Source organism: Sorex fumeus, unplaced genomic scaffold (assembly GCF_029834395.1).
Source record: "Sorex fumeus unplaced genomic scaffold, SorFum_2.1 ptg000043l, whole genome shotgun sequence".
NCBI lineage: Eukaryota > Metazoa > Chordata > Mammalia > Eulipotyphla > Soricidae > Sorex > Sorex fumeus.
This window is the reverse complement of record NW_026606100.1, coordinates 2,704,135-2,720,108: the sequence shown is the minus strand read 5'-3', so window position 1 is coordinate 2,720,108 and position 15,974 is coordinate 2,704,135. Positions and strand designations below refer to the sequence as shown.

Here is a 15,974-nt window from a genome sequence, read left to right as displayed (position 1 = left end):
ACACCGTCTGTAGGAAATGGCCTGGGAAAGTGGTAGGGGAGAGGCGGGGTAGGGCGTCATGACAGCACTGAGCAGAAGCACGGTTGTTGCCGACATGGGACATGGTGCCTATTTTCTATGGTGCAGTTTGGGGTTCCTGGTGGGTCATGATAACAATGAGGCAAAAGCCGTGAAGAGTAGGGTTGAAAGAAAAATTCACTCATTTAGATTCAGAATGAGGCACGGGGGTGTAGTACTGTGCTAGCATATTTGCCTTGTGAGGTTCTGGGTTCGATCCCTGGCAACTAAAAAATAATCAGAATGAAAGAGGTGAACAAAGAACGAGAGGGGAGGTTTAGACTGAAGTCAGGGAGTACAGAGAAATCACATGTGCCGTTGTGTGTGGGAAGAAGTACCAGTTATGTTACTTACTAATGTGGTCTTGAGCCAGCCCCCCAACGAGACCCATGTACAGACAAGGATGTGAGGTGACAGTACAGTCGTTCCCGTTGCCCAAGGGTGTGTGGAACAGAAATGGGGGCGGAATGGAAGGTCATGCAACTCAGCGTCTTCCCCTGCACAACAGGGTTAGACTTGAGGTGTCTGGGTGGGAGGGTGCAATGAGGAGGGAGAAAAAGTGCTCACCCATTGTGAAGGGCTGTCACTCAGGGCAGGCATGCTTCCTCTCTCTGTTATGGGTTGGGCTGGTGGTTCATTTGGGACGGAGAGTGGAAATCATCTGGCCCAAGTGCTGACTGATTGCTAATTAATGTACCGTGTGGCAACTGAAAATGGAAAAACCCCAAAACACGGAGAAGAAATGTGATCATTCAGTTCCCATGATTTTGGTTCCTCATTTTATGCTTTCTTAAAGAGTGATGAGCTAAATCCAGGAGCCTGTCATTCAAATCCAGCAAAGCCGTTCTGCACTCAATTAATTTAATATGAAAGATATAGTGGGCCATTAATCTACCAGGAAGCAGCCGTTTTTGATAAAACGCCTAAATTAAATTCTCCAAGATAGAAAAAAAAAGAGAATTGTTCCCTTTAGTATCACTTGAATACAGAGTTAGTTATCCAGTTCCAACAGAAAAGCGGGCTCTGGCTTCTGAGAATATATGAGGCAGAAATTCATTTAAAGATATAAATTCATTTAACAATCGTGAACTTGTAGGAGTGTGAAGTTAGGTACTATTCAGTTGCCCAGAGAGTCAGAGACGAGTCAGCATGGATTGGTAGATGCTATTATTTATATAAGGGTTGAGTTTCCCTCTCTGCCCTGAGCAGAGCCCTGGCGGCTGAAGACCTCCAGGACCTGGCCACAGCCATGCTGAGACCATTCTCCACACACTAGGATGGGACTCATGCATGAAGGAACCAGCAGAGGAACACAGGTGTGCAGGACCCAGGACTGAGATCTCAAAGCCTGCTCGGATCGAGACTGGGCCTCCTCCACCCAGATCCCCCATCTTCCAGTAGCTACACAGTTACACCTACCAACCGCCGTGTAACCCCATCAATGGCCAAGATCCACAAACTATAAAACCAAGCTCTGGAAGTGTGCAGCCTCATTTACAGTTGCATGACCTCTTTTATCTAGTTCTCACTCTCAGAGAATCCAGCAGGCTACTGAGGGTCTCCTGCCCGCATATATGCCTGACTGGAAACACCTGTAAAGGTGATTAGAGGCTGCCCCCAAAGTCTCCATCCCTCTCGGAGAGTCTGGCAAGCTACCAAGAGTGTCCCAACCACACGGCAGAGCCTGGCAAGCTATCCGAGATGTACTTTATATGCCAAAACAATAACAATGATGGTCCTCAATTCCCTGACCCTGAAAGAGCCCCAATATGCCATTGGGCTACACTAGCACGTGACAGGAATGAATGGAGATGTTACTGGTGCCTGCTTGAGCAAATCGATGAACAACGGGGTGATAGTTATAGTGATATATTATTTATAAATATCGGAACTTTATTATTATTGGTTTGGAGAGGACTCTCAAGTAGTGCTCAACTGGTCAAGAGTCAATCATGGCTATAGTCTGGTGTGTGAGCCTGACAGTTTAAGGCCTGGCCCAGTGAGTATGTGATGCTTCGAACTTGATGGTGTTTGGGGTCCCATGCTGTGCCAAGGATTGAACTTGGGGCCTCACATGTATACAGGATGCATTACAGACCTTCTCACCTCCATGGCCTTTTATTATAGTTTCTGTTAATAGAAATATAGCTTCAAGGGCTGAGCACATATTTTGAACGCAGGAGGCCTGCTTCCATCCTTGGCTCCCCATGGTGCCCTGAGCTCCACCACCAGCAGCCTCCAGCACCTGCTAAGTCCCAGCCCACCTTTTTCTCCCCACTCAATGGTTAGAAATGGAAATAGTGACTTACAGCTGTCACCAGACTATCGTTGATGCCTCTACCAGCTTCTTCTTTATTTTTGCTTTTTGGGTCACGCTCGGCGATGCTCAGGAGTTACTCCTGGTTCATGCACTCAGGAATTACTCCTGGCGGTGCTCAGGGACCATATGGTATGCTGGAAATCGAACCCGGGTCAGCCATGTGCAAGGCAAATGCCTTACCCGCTGTGCTATCGCTCCAGCCTCCACCCACCAGCTTCTTGACCTTCCTGGTTTCCCGAAACCACCACTTAAAACCCTGTGCTCTGGTTGTCTGGGTCCTGCAAAGCTGCTGTCAGAGCCCATTGAGAAGACACAGGCAAAGAGGACCAGTCCTGAGGCCAGTCACGCCTCCATTCTTTTCCCTCCCAGAAGGGGGCGCTGTGTGCCCTGGAGTCTGACTCTGCCACCAGTGCTCCTAAGACACTGTGTGCTTGGGACAGACAGAATAGAAAGGGCTTGTTGGTGGAGAGCACAGGAGCTGGGGTGAGTCAGAGTAGAACTTGGAAGGGAAAGCTGAAGAAGAAATTAGAAGAGTGCTTTCTACCTACTGCTCAGAGGGGAATCGTGGCGTTACTTTTCCATGTTTGTCTTTTGTGTTTTGATTTTGGGCTACACCCAGTGGTACCCTGAAGCTAGTGCTCCTGGCTGTGTTCGGGCGACCGTATTCAGTTCTGGGGATGAAACTGAGGTTGGTCCATCCAAGGCAAGTGCCTTAACACCTGCACTATCTACATTTCATTGAGAGGAGATGGAAGTCCAGTCAGGGTGATTCCTTGTTCGGGTCACACGCTGTAAATGGAGTTGGTACCCAGGCAGCCTAGCTCCAGATTCAGGTGTTGGGAGATCCGAAGAAAGGGTCAAGATCAGAGGCCTGTTTTAATCTGATAAAGCTTTCCCCAAATTCTTCTGTTTCTAGTGTTTTTTTCTAGATTTGATTTAACTTTCATACTAGCTCAGCACGGCAGACTTGTCAATCTTATTTAAAAAAATTTTTTTTATTGCATCATTGTGAGCTATGGTTACAAAACTTTCATGTTTGAGTTTCAGCCATTAATGATCAAACACCCATCCCTCCACCAGTGCACATGTTCCACCATCAATGTCCCCAGTATCCCTCCCTCCCACATCCCAACTTTCCCCCTGCTTCTATAACAATTTATCTCTTACTTTATCTCTAGTTAGGGGTATTATGGTTTGCAATACAGTTAATGTGAGGTCATCATGTTTGGTCCTTTATTTACTTTCAGTACACATCTCCCATCCTGAGTGATCCCTCCAACCATCATTGACTTAGTGATCCCTTCTCTATCCCAGCTTTGTTCTCCCCTCATTTTGATAGAGATGGAAACTGAGGCCTTCAGGTACTTTAAGAAGTTGGAGTGGGTTGTTGGAGAGGAGGTGGGCAAAGGGAACCCTGTGTACTTTGTAAAAGGCGAAAGATTTATGCGATCTGAAGAGAAACCGGAGTATGCCCTGTCCACTTTGTGGGAGTGTAAATTGGTGTTATCACTATGAAAATGGTATGCAAGTTATTAAAAGTGAAAACAGTGCTACCGTATGATCCAGCAACTCCATTTATGAGTTTATAGTCCAAGTAACAATACAGGATCTTGAAGAGATACCAGCATTCTCATGTTCACTGTATTCCCATGCTCATTAGTCCCAAGAGCCAGATAGAGATATAGCTCCAGATCCATTAAAAGGTGAATGGATATGATTCTCTCTCTCTCTCTCTCTCTCTCTGGTCAATGGAAATTATTTAGCCATGAGTAAAAGGAAATCCTGCCATTTGCAACTACATGGATTGAATCTTGAGGGCATCAAACTGAGTGAAATAAATCAAACAGAGAAAAAAATTATCGAGTGATACTACTTATAGGTGGGTTCTGACCAAATGGAGTTTTTAGAAACAGAGTGAAACAAAGTTTTTAGAAATAGGTGGTTCCTGGGGACCGGGGTGTGTGTCTGGAAGGTCTGGAAAGATGTTGGGCAAATGGTACGTACTTGCAGTTGGTATATAAATGAGTTCTGAAGTTCTCGTAACAGCTTCTTGATTATAGACATGTTATATACTTCAAAAATTGCTAAGAGACTAGATCTTTTTTGTTCTCACCACAACAAGTAAATAGTGGGTCACAGAGCTAGTCCAGCGGACAAGACTTTGCCCATGGCCAACCCTGGTTTAATCCCCAGCATTGCGTTATGATCTCCTGAGCACCTCCAGGACTGATCTGTGCGTGCAGGGCCAGGTATGACTCCACTCTCCCAAATTAAAATAAATGATAATTATGGAATGTGGTAGGTGTTAGCTATTACCATGGTGATAATCTTAATGTAATTTGTAAATGTATCAAATCAACATATTGTATATGCCTTAATATACACAATTACATACAGTAAGAACTGCAAAGAGAGATAAAAAAAGACAAAAGCTAGTGTGAAGCTGTCCCTTGACCCTGAGTCTGGCTGACACCACATCTGCCTTTGGTTGGTTGGCAGGGTTGGCCAAGCTACCTCCTGGGCTGTGTCCGGAAGATCTGGGATGCTTCCTGCTTGCAGTCTCAGCAACTTCCTCCCCTCTGAGTACCCTCAGTGCCATTTCCTGGCATGTCTGAGCTGCCAGATTGCCCATTCATCAAGGTGGACCAGGCAGGCAGTAGCAGAGCGCAGGGTTTGCAGCCGGTGGGGAGTGTGGCGGAGCCTGAGCACAGACTATGGGGAGGAGCTGAGGAAGGGCCGGGCCCACCAGCCCAAGGGGCTTTCCTTTTCTCTGGGTGAAGAGGGAATCATTGAAGACTTTTGAGGAGGAAAATGGCAGGACTGGAGCTGGGTCATAGGAGGTTTAGTCTACATGACAATGGCTCAGGGCCTGCCATCCTTCCTCCTGGAACTGGTACTGAGCTTTGCTGTCTAGTAGGACAAGGAGGCCTCTGGTGTTTAGTTTTCAGTCCAATGCTTACAACACCTTGGTCCCCAACACACACACACACACACACACACACACACACACACACACACAGAGTAATCATACATCACAGTGCTTTTAGTGCCTGGAACTTACAGATGAGCTAACCGGGCACCCACAGGTTGCTGATCCTCGGGACATCTTCCTGTTTTTTCCTCTTGACCTTTGCTTGGTTCCTGCTCCCTTGCATGTCTCGGGGCTGCTGCTGGCCTCAAACCCTGACAAGACAGTATCATCCTTGTTTGCACTGTGTTAGAGAGATGGATTTCTTTGATTTCCCCAGCTTGAGTCTGAGTGCCTCCAGGGACGCAAGATCTTATCCGGTCTCTGGGATTTCTAGATCCAGTTGAGGCCCGGCACGGAGTTCAGTTCTCTCCAGTGTATAGTTACCCAGGAGCACATGTCATCTGCTTGCCATGTTCTGGAATAAAAAGAGAATCCCCTCACCCCTCATGGAGCTCACAGCCGACTGAGTCCCTTGCAGTGACTCCACACCCATGAGACCTTCTGAGGGGCAGACTCAGATCTCAGGGCCGTTATGTTTTGAAGGGGTTCTCTGGCACCCGTGAGGCAGAAATGCTTCCAGGCCGCAGCTTTTGGCCTGTTCGCTTGCAACTTCTGCAACACAGGTATCTCTGATGTTTGTCATCAGAGTTGCTATAGATGTACTGAAAGGGGTTTGGGGTAGAATGACAGGCTAGATTTTTATTCCAGGAGGGAAAGGTGACCTGTTTGGCTCAGAACAATGGCCAGTTTGTGTGCAGCTAGAACAAGATCAATGTCAACTGCTCTCTACCAACCGGCTGGCTTTTAGGGGCAGAAAACGGCCTGACGAGATGCAACGAGATAATGTTCAAGTGTCTGTTTCGGACCTCACGTCTCCCTGGTTTTGTCCATTCTGCATCTTCTCAGCTTGCATTTCTGAAGCTGCCTTTTCACAACCACATGCCGAGCGAGACAGGACCCAGTCTGAAGGGTGGGAGGCTGGGGACACGGGGTTTTGGAGTTTTGTTAGCTGTGGAGGAAGAGGAGTCACCCCAGTTCCTCTCTCTGCCCCATCCAGTGCTCACACTCACAGCTGTCAGGGCCACAGGAAACCCGAGTGAGGGAAGAACCGGGACCTCAGGGTCTATGACAACCCTAATGGAGCAGAAAGGTGATTGCTGACCTGCTTGGCTCCTGACCCGGGCTGGGGGACAAGTCACTTCTCTTCCCTGACCTCGGTTTCCACATGAGTGATTAGAGAAGGAGGGTTTGGAGGGTCCCAGTGCTCCTTTGGCTCTCTGTGAACCCCTGGTTTGGAAAGGAAAGATGTTTGAGAAGCTGATTGTGCTGGGATGAGGTTTGTAGCTGGGTTTGAGGGTCCCACGCCCCTGAGGTCCAGCCCTGGATTGTCCCTTAGCCTTGATCAAGCTATTCCTGGCGGCTGGTGCTCTGCTCTGCTGTACAGTGATGTCCCTCTCCCCGGAGTGGCCGGGCCAGTGTCCACAGCAAGAACTTGGCAGGGAGGACATAGAGCCGGGGCTCAGCCCAGAGGAAGCTGCAGTTGTCGGGGTGGGGGGCGTGGTGTGTGCTGCTGTGATGACTTTGGCAGGTGTCCAGGAGGCGGGGCAGCAAGCCAGGGTCCGAGGGGCTGGACTGAGCAGGCCTCTCCTAGGGAGAAACCCGTTTGCAGGGTAAATTCCCACCCAGCGCATGCGCAGAGCCACGGCTCAGCCAGTAGACCTGAAACGGTTCAAGGGGCTTTATTCATGCAGGGACAGCTGACCCCAGGGCTAGGTCGGCCCTGCCACGAGCCTCTCTGAAGGCCCCATGGGTGAATGTGGGTGAGCTCTGGACCGGGAGAGGGGTGCGGGAGGTGCAGGGCTGTGGCAAACACCCTCTCTCCTCCTTCCCAGTGCGACGCTCCAAGGAGGCCGACGAGGAGAGGAGCCGCCGAGCGCAGCGTGCCCGGGACGAGTACCGGCGACACTCGCTTCGTGCCATCCAGAAGGGCACCGTCGCGGGCCTCAGCTCCAGGTTCCAAGAGCTGGGACAGAGCCAGGAGCAGGAGGGGAGACTCAGTCAGCACCCGCCCAGCTTGGGGCCACTGTCCCCAATGGCCTTGCCTGTTAGGTGGGTTGAAAGGACTATGCATCCCTGAGTTCCTGAGGGTGGGAGGCCGCGTGGAGTCCCTCCGGCTCTACCTCTGACCTGCTGGGAAACTGATGACCGATTATTTCCCCTAGGTGAGCCTCAGTGTGCCAATCGGAGGAGTAGGACAACAGTGCGCCCGAGAGGAGTAGTGCTCTGAAATTTCTTTCTTTCCTTTTTTTTTTTTTTTATTGAATCACCGTGAGATACAGTTATAAGCTTTCATGTTTGAGTTTCATTCATACAGTGATCAAAAACACATCTCTCCACCAGTGCATATTCTCTACATTCTTTACCATCAATGTCCCCAATGTCCCCTTTCCAACCCTCCCTGTGCCTCCATGGCAGACAATTTTCTCCATACTCTCTTGGGCATTATGGTCTGCAATACAGATACTGAGATGTTATCGCGTTTGGTCCTTTATCTACTTTCAACACACATCTCCCATCCTGAACGATTCCTCCAACCATTATTGTCTTAGTGATTTCTTCTCTATTCCGGATGCCTTCTCCCCCAGTTCATGAGACAGGCTTCCAACTATGGGACAATATTCCTGAGGGCTCTGAAATTTCTAATACGCCTGGGAGACTCAACCTTCCTGGCCTCCAAGATTCTTTTTCAGAAGCTTAAGAAACTGAGTTGCCTCTTCTCTCCAAAATATGCCTCTGCAAAGACCCCCCAAGACATCTCATTTGAAGCCACCTCCTGCCGGCCACATCTGCAAAGGACACACCCTGTAATCTCACTGCCAGCACCTCTGCTGGGCACACCCACCCCCACTCCGTGTGCTGAGGGCAAGCACATATAGCTAATTTTAGGGCGGGTTGAGTACATGTCAGAGTTTTGGGTCAGATGGATTTTTGGAGTACCCCATCCAGGTATTTGAATTTTTTTTTCTGGGGTGCTCAGGGTTTATATGCTCAGGGATCACTCCTGATGATGCTGGGGATTGAACCCAGGGCAGCTGTGCCCAAGGCAGTCGCCCTACCCTCTGTACTATCACTCTGCCTTAATGTGTATTTTTTGAGAATGGAATCTCTGCTGGGTTGGAGCGATAGCACAGTGGGTAAGGCATTTGCCTTGCAAGCGGCCAACATGGCCGACCCGAGTTCGATTCCTCCGCCCCTCTCGGAGAGCCTGGCAAGCTACCGAGAGTATCTCGCCCACACGGCAAAGCCTGGCAAGCTGCCTGTGAAGTATTCAATATGCCAAACACAGTAACAAGTCTCATGATGGAGATGCTACTGGGCCCGCTTGAGCAAAATCGATGAATAACGGGAGGACCGGAATCTCTGCTTAGAAACAGAGGGATGGGAATGAATGCATTTACTCACTGTGATTTGTAACTTCCTCTTGCCTTCTAAGGAAAATGAGTCCTAGAAACCAGAAAATCCTTGCCCTCCACCCCCAGCTCAGTTATTGGCAGGGCAATCAGATGTGAAGAGGCTGAGCAGGGCTGTGGTGTGCTACTTTTTTTTTTTCCTTTTTGGGTCACACCCAGCAATGCTCAGGGGTTACTCCTGGCTCATGCACTCAGGAGTTACTCCTGGTGGTGCTGGGGGGACCATAAGAGATGCTGGGAATTGAACCCGGGTCGGCCACGTGCAAGGCAAATGCCCTACCCACTGTACTATTGCTCCGCCCCTGCTGGGTGCTACTTAATAAGGGGGAATGGCCTCTCAGGTTACTGCAAAGGGGGCATCCTGGAGGTCAGAGGCAGTAGTTAGCAAAGCTGGTTTGGGGGTGGGAAAGGGATGTAAGGGACAATCTAGGGAGGAAGCGATGGGGAACAAGGGGTTTGGAAGACAGGCCAGATGGACAATGGCCGTAAGCCAGGCACTGGGCTCTCTGCCTTCTTGGTATGGCAGCTTTCCTAACGCCTCCCCTCCTGTGTACAGGCATGCAGTTAGATTCCTTCCCGGGCAGGTGAAAGATCACCCACAGAACTCAGTTTGGGGGTCTGTAGGGAGTGCTGAACTCAGTGCCAAGGAGCTGGTGAGCAGGGCACCTACAGAGGCATCTTATGTGGGGAGGCCATGCTGGCTTGGTCAATGAGTAAGACAACGATGGTGAATGCTAAAGGCTGGCACCTCATGGCAGAGGACGAGTCCCCATTGCGTGTCGCTCCACAGCTCTCACAGCAGGGCTAAGGGGCTTTGCTCCTCAGGTGATGTATTTTCATCCAGGGACTGGGGAGATAGCTCCAGGGGGTGCAGGGATGCATGCCTTCCATGCACAAGGCCCCAAGTTTAATTCCCAACACTGCAGGGGCCTCTGAAAATTGCCAGGCATTTCCCTGGAGGCTCAGCACCGCTGGGCCTGAGGAGTGCCACATTGCCACCTGCAAGGCTGAGAATTACCAGGAGTGGCTCCTTGGTTGCTGTTCCACAACCGTGCTCCCCTACCCCAGCCATACTTCCCCTCCCCAATGTGCTCTTGCTACGTATTCCACAAACAGTAAGAGTTGCTGGGGGCCTTCTGGGCCTCATGCGCTAGGGAACTCTTCCACGTGCTTCTTCCAGGTTTGCTCAACTCAAATGCCTCTCATGTGACCGGCACCTGTGTGAAGTCAGGAGTCACGGTTTGGACACAATTCTTGGCTTTCTTGTGAGAAAACATGGAAAACGTATCTCATTACTGTTCTTACTTGGAAATTCCTCCAGTGCCCCTCTTGATTCTCAAGATCTCCATTCTCAGGATCCTCAAGCCCCCTCACTGGATACCTCCTGTGAAGTGCTCCTGGCAGCCCCTCCTGAAGGCTGTGTCTGGCACCTTTCTCTCTCTCTCTCTCTCTCTCTCTCTCTCTCTCTCTCTCTCTCTCTCTCTCTCTCTCTTCCTTTGTCCTTTCTCCCTCTTCGGAGGGGCAGATCAACCTTTTGGGAGCTAAATGAGCAACTCTGCTGCTTCTCCCTGTCTGCAGTCAGATTCTGCCTTACAAAAGCATGGAAGCTGGTGACAAAGGCAGCGAGCTGCCCCCTTAGAAGGCCAGTGATGGGGAGAGTCAGTGTCTTCTTCCCAAAGGGGTTTTGGCGGGGTACAAGGGAATACTCCCATTTTGCTCCCGTTGCATTCGCACCTTTCACGAATGGGGGTGAGGAATGGGGGACTGGCGATTTCAGAGGGGAAACAGGACTCCTCTTTCCTCCAGAGCACCCCCACCTTTCCTCTCTTCACTCCCACCCATGCAGCTTTTTTTTCCCCCCAAATAAGTGATAACAGTTTTCTCTTGGGAAAGAGAATATCTGTTGTTACATTAGAATCTGCGAAGTGCCTTTGAGTGTCGGCTTGCTTTATCTTCTCTGCAGGCAGGAGTGTGGGCTTGGTGCTTGTTCTTCTCACTCTGGCTCTTCTCCTCTCTCCCTCCCTTCCCTTCCCCCGCTCCCTCTGTTTCCAGCAGGTCGTGGGAGCGTCCATTGCGTCCCCTCTCCAGAGATGTCATTGTCCGCTGGTTTAAGGAGGAGCAACTGCCACGCCGGGCCGGGTTTGAAAGGAGCACTAGATGCATTGCCCCCTGGTTCCACGGTAGGACGGGGCATTGCACCTCTCAGCTGGTGTCTGGATTAGGGAGGAGGCCTGGGGGGGGCGCTCTAATCGAGTGGAGTGGAGGACTCGACCCCCCACAAAGTTCAGGCCATCTCTCAGGGTTATGGAAGCAGAGAACCGCACTCCTCACACCGCCCCCCCCCCCCCCGCCCCCTAGCACACAGAACTCCTTGATTTGTTTAATGATTGGTTCAGTTTAAGGCACTACTTTTGATTTCCCCAGGACTGAAAGATGGAGGGTGACCTTTGTCCAAGTTCTTAGGGCCCTGGGCATGGCAGGGTCCAGCAGGAGGCTGGAATCACTGAGGATCGGAACATGTTCTTGGAACATCGGAACTCTCCTGCCACTGCCCCCACTTCCCCATCTCCTTGGCCTTCAAGGGTGCCTCAGAGGCATCTTTTCTGGACTGACCAGGCTATGAATTTCAGTGGACACAGGGTCCTGGTGGGCAGGCCTCTAAAACAGTTTGGTCGGAACTGCATCCTCAGCAATCGGACACAGAGCAGAGATCCTTGCTGATGAGATGCAGGAACGCTGCCCAAACACCGAATGGTAGGGCTGGGTGTCAAAACTTTCTAATTGTTTATAGATAAGAACAGCCCCAGAGAGGCAAGGGTGTTTTCAAAGTCAAGTTCCAGGCTTGTGTGTCCCAAGGCCTCTGTCCAATGAGGGGAATTTGTGGAGGCCTCAGACAGGAAATCAGTTTTGTGATTTCAGCAGGGCTGGAGACAGGGAAGTGAGAATATCAGACCCCTCCATATCAGCTATTGTTGCCTAACAAATCACCCCCAGCACTTGGTGGCTAAAGAAAGAAAAAGCATTTGTTAGTTATTTTGAGTTTCCGAATCAACTGGGCAGTTCAGCCGGGCGAGGATCAGACAGTCTGAGCCAGGCAGCTGGCAGGCCATCTGGGGGCTGGTTCATATGGCACAGACTCCTTTCTGCTTTTCATTCTCCAGCAGTCTGCCCAGACTTTCTCTGGATAAGTGTGGCCTTGATCTCTGAATCTTTCCTCCCTTGCCAGCGTTGGGCTTGGGTTTTCCCAAGGAGTTCCTGGGTCGTAATTGAGTCCTCTTGCCCGTATGCTCTTTCCCTGCCGGTGTCCCTCCTGCTGACCTCCTGGCAAGTGGACTAGTCTACACAGTACCTCTTGTGTGTCTTGAATTTTTCATTTTATCTTATATTCCCCCCTCTGAAAGGTCACTCATAAGCCTCTTACAGCAGTCTTCTGCAATTTCTCTCAGGCTATCCCTTTTCTTTCTTGAAGAGTACTTACGCCATTGGTACTTAACTTGTTGTTGGCTTATTTTTCTATTTTTGACCTGGATATGCGCTTATGAAGTAAAAGATCTGTTCATGTCCCTTATCCCTGCCATAGTAGGCCTCTAAGGGAATGACAGTTGAAGGTGAACAAGAAGTGTCAGAGCTGGGGTTGGGTCCCCTCTTTGTATCTCTGCATTGGACCCTTGGTGTGTGAGTCCTCTCAGAACAGAAAGAGGCCTGGTTCAGGATGATCAAACTTGGGTGTAGACAGAAAGCCTTGGGCCACATGTGAGAAGCTAGAGTGCCTTCCTCTGGCCTTGAGCTTCTGGGGATCAGGGTCTTTTATCTTGACTCTCACCTCTGCTTCTCATCGGCCCAGGGGCTATGTCCAGAAAACCTCTAAGACACTTCTGTCTCTGATTCCACTGAGCTTCTTTTTGTGGGGGTGGGGGAGGAGGATTATGGACCAGACTTGGTGGTGCTCAGGATTTCCTCCTGACTCTGTGCTCAGGGATCGCTCCTGGTGGTGCTCAGGGGACCATATGCAGTACTGGAGCTGGCCACCTGCAAGGCAAGTGCTTTACCTTTATACTGTCACTTCAGCCCCTTTGCTACTCATCAAACGCATTCAAGTGCTGGTCAGATTCCCCTCCAAGTGACTTCTACAATCAAAGATTTACTTTTGACCCATGTTGCAAGACCTCAGGTTGAAGGAGCTGCCTTTACTAGAATCTTTGATGGTCTCATGAAAGAGGAGAGGGAAAAGCGGGTCATGCCAGCTACACACTGGCCCTGCACATGCCTGGAACAGACACATTCCATGGCGGGTCACCTGTGGCCAGAGCCAGCATGGCATACATGAAACCGAAAAGTTTTGAATTACGACTGAGTCTGATCACCGCGATACATATTTAGGGAAGTTCTTATCTATAAACAACTAGGAAGTCTTGACCGCTTCCAGGCTGTGACACCTCCTACAAGAAGGATGGCTTGGCAAGAAGAAGACAGTGCCCATTTCTGGGCGACAGAATCCTGTGTCCTTGGAACCGCTCCTGGGATTCCCTGCCTCTCTGACGTGTCTCTGCAGCCCACTGGAGAGCTTGAGTTGAAGTCACTGCTTTCCTTCCCCGTTATATTCTCTGACGGTCACGGAGGCACGCATCTGGCACTGCAGGCTCCTGTGTGAAAGCAACTCAGAGGTTCAGGGGCTGGGAGTCTGGGAGGGGCTGCTATCTGCTCTGTGCTGCCTGGTGGCGGGGGGTGGGGTCAAACTGAGAAATGATGACAGAAGTGCTTTTACATTTATTCTTAGCTTTATTTTCGATCCTTTATCTTTATTTTCTATCTTGATGAAAAAATGTAATTTTTATACTGTCACAGAACAAACAGAAACATGATTTAGGCCTCGCAATTTATGTAACTACTTTCCTTTGCTCTGACACCTCCACCGTAAAGCACAGGGGAAGGTTGCTAATTCACAGGCTGGAGCTCTTCAGTGACAAAGCTTTCATTGATCTGCGACAGAAGGGGAGAGAAAAACAGTCACGCGGGGAGGGAGGGGGGACCACCTCTGTTTGCGAGGACGGTGTTGTATTCTAAGGCGATATCCTTTCCCAGGTTTGCATGCTCGGATGTCCTCTCTGGAGGGGGAGAGAGTAAACAGTAGCCGTTTGTTTATGTTACCTTTGCTCTGAAAAGCTAAAGGCAAAGTTGCTTCCTAATGCTTTCACTTGGCTCCTGTCCGAATCCCAAATCCAGTGTTCCTGCTAGGGTCCTAATTCTTTCCAAACAGCTTTCCTGGAAGGACTCCTCTAGACTGATTCTTACAGAGATGGGGACCCCACTACACTACAGGCAGCTCCCACCAGTCTCACTCTTTTTATTTCTTTGCAACAAAGTAGCATATTTTTTCATTCAACAGCTATTTGCACACTTACTATGGGTCTGTTATAGCACAGAACAAAACAGACTGAAACCGTTCCTTCACGGAGCTGATGTCTATTAGTGTGAATTTACATTTTGGAATTTAATCCAGTCACTTTCAATCAGAGGTTGATTGCTCCCAAATCCAATGCTTCCAGCCTGAATTTTCAGCAGATTATATCTTGATAAGGTCTGTCTTGAGACATGGTGGTGCTTTTGGATTGTGGAAGAAAGTGGCTGCCCGAGGGTGGGGGGCTCTCCTGGGGGGTTGCACCAGGCTAATCTGGCCCCCTCAGATTTACCCTGGTCTGTTCAGCCACGTGAGGATCTCAGAGGAACCGCGGCTTTTGATCTCTTTTGAGATTATCTATGGGTCTCTGAAGCAAGGCTGATAAATGAGCTTGGATAGCTGAGCTGGAGGTGGTTTGTGGGTGTGGCTCCCACATATCTAACTTTTGGCTATTTAATGTCTTGGGAAATTTGGCCCGTGATGTTGGTCTGGCCAGAGGCACAGTGGCAATTTGGGAGTTTCAGGAAGCCTGAAAGCACCGTCAGGCTGCTGATGCGCTCGCCTGCAGGGACAGGTTCACCTGCTGGCAGCACTGCATCCCTCACCAGTCTCATTCTTGAGGACTCTTTGTCTGAGGCACTGCTGCTGCGGGGGGTGGGGGGTGGTGGTGGAGGGGGGAGCTTTGGGTGGATACCTGAGCTGAGTCACCCCTCAGTGTCCCTTGGGGCGCTTTTTGGCCCCACTGCTGCCCAAGTGCTGGGCGCAGCAGGCAGGGCTCTGGAAGTTTCATCCTCAAACTGACACATGATCTCTTTCACCTCATGTGTGTGACTAGAGACACATGTCACAGAGTTGAGGGGTGGGAAATTTCTGTTTGTTCTGTGTGAGGAATGGAGTCCTAGGTCTGAGGGGGAGAGGAATTCGAGTCATGAGTGCAAGCTCTCACAGGGTCTTTTTGATTAGGAGAAGCATTCCTTGTTGAAGCATTTGGGTTTGAGCTGTGATTTAAAATGACTGCGGTAACTTCTTTCTTTTCTTTTCTTTTCTTCCCATTTTCTTCTCCATTTCTTTCCTTCTAAACACAACTTAGATATGTTGTGTGGTCCAAGACGTAAAGTGGACAGGAGTCTGGATTGCTCAGGTCTACACTAGAATCTACCGGCTCTGTGAACTTGGCTGTGTCCTTTCAATTCAGTGTCGTGAAACTGTAACTAATGTTACTTCACAGGACAGGCAGCAAGATGAAGTCAAAATACATGTTTGTCCACCAGAGTGAGCCCCTATTGGTGTGAATATCTTGGTTTTCTCTGGAGTTTGATCCTTCACCAGGGGCCCCAATTTTTCTGGGACACAGAGTGGGTGATGATGATGCACTGTCTTCCAGCTAGCATAGTGGGGTTCTGTTTTTGTTGTTGTTGTGGGACCACACCCAGCAGTGCTCAAATCTATTCCTTGTCCTGTGCTCAGGGAACTATATGTGATTCCAGGGATCAAACCAGAATCAGCCACAGGCAAGGCCAGTACCTTAACCCTTGTACTATCTTTCGCCCTATACCATGGGGTTCTGGAGTAACGGGAGAGTCATTTCTCATTTCTCTTTGTTTGTTTTAATGTTCCAGGATTACAAGAGAGACTTCTTCTTACATAAAAATAGTCCTGAGAAAAGCTGATGCATATAAGTTTGACATAAGGAGAAAAATGATCTATTTCTGGATTTCAACATATAGCTAAAATTAGGAACGTCTTCTGAACATTGGC

The 15,974-nt window shown here is 49.6% G+C and overlaps 1 protein-coding gene across 1 annotated transcript in view; it reads left to right on the top strand.

The window, feature by feature from the left end:
* SH2D4B (SH2 domain containing 4B) overlaps window positions 1-15,974 on the top strand; it is a 79,292-nt gene that overhangs the window by 42,489 nt on the left and 20,829 nt on the right. Inside the window, exons 5-6 of the mRNA XM_056120992.1 lie at window positions 7,241-7,457; window positions 10,871-10,998. Coding sequence (XP_055976967.1) covers window positions 7,241-7,457; window positions 10,871-10,998 — 345 coding nt within the window. The remainder of the gene's footprint in view (window positions 1-7,240; window positions 7,458-10,870; window positions 10,999-15,974) is intronic.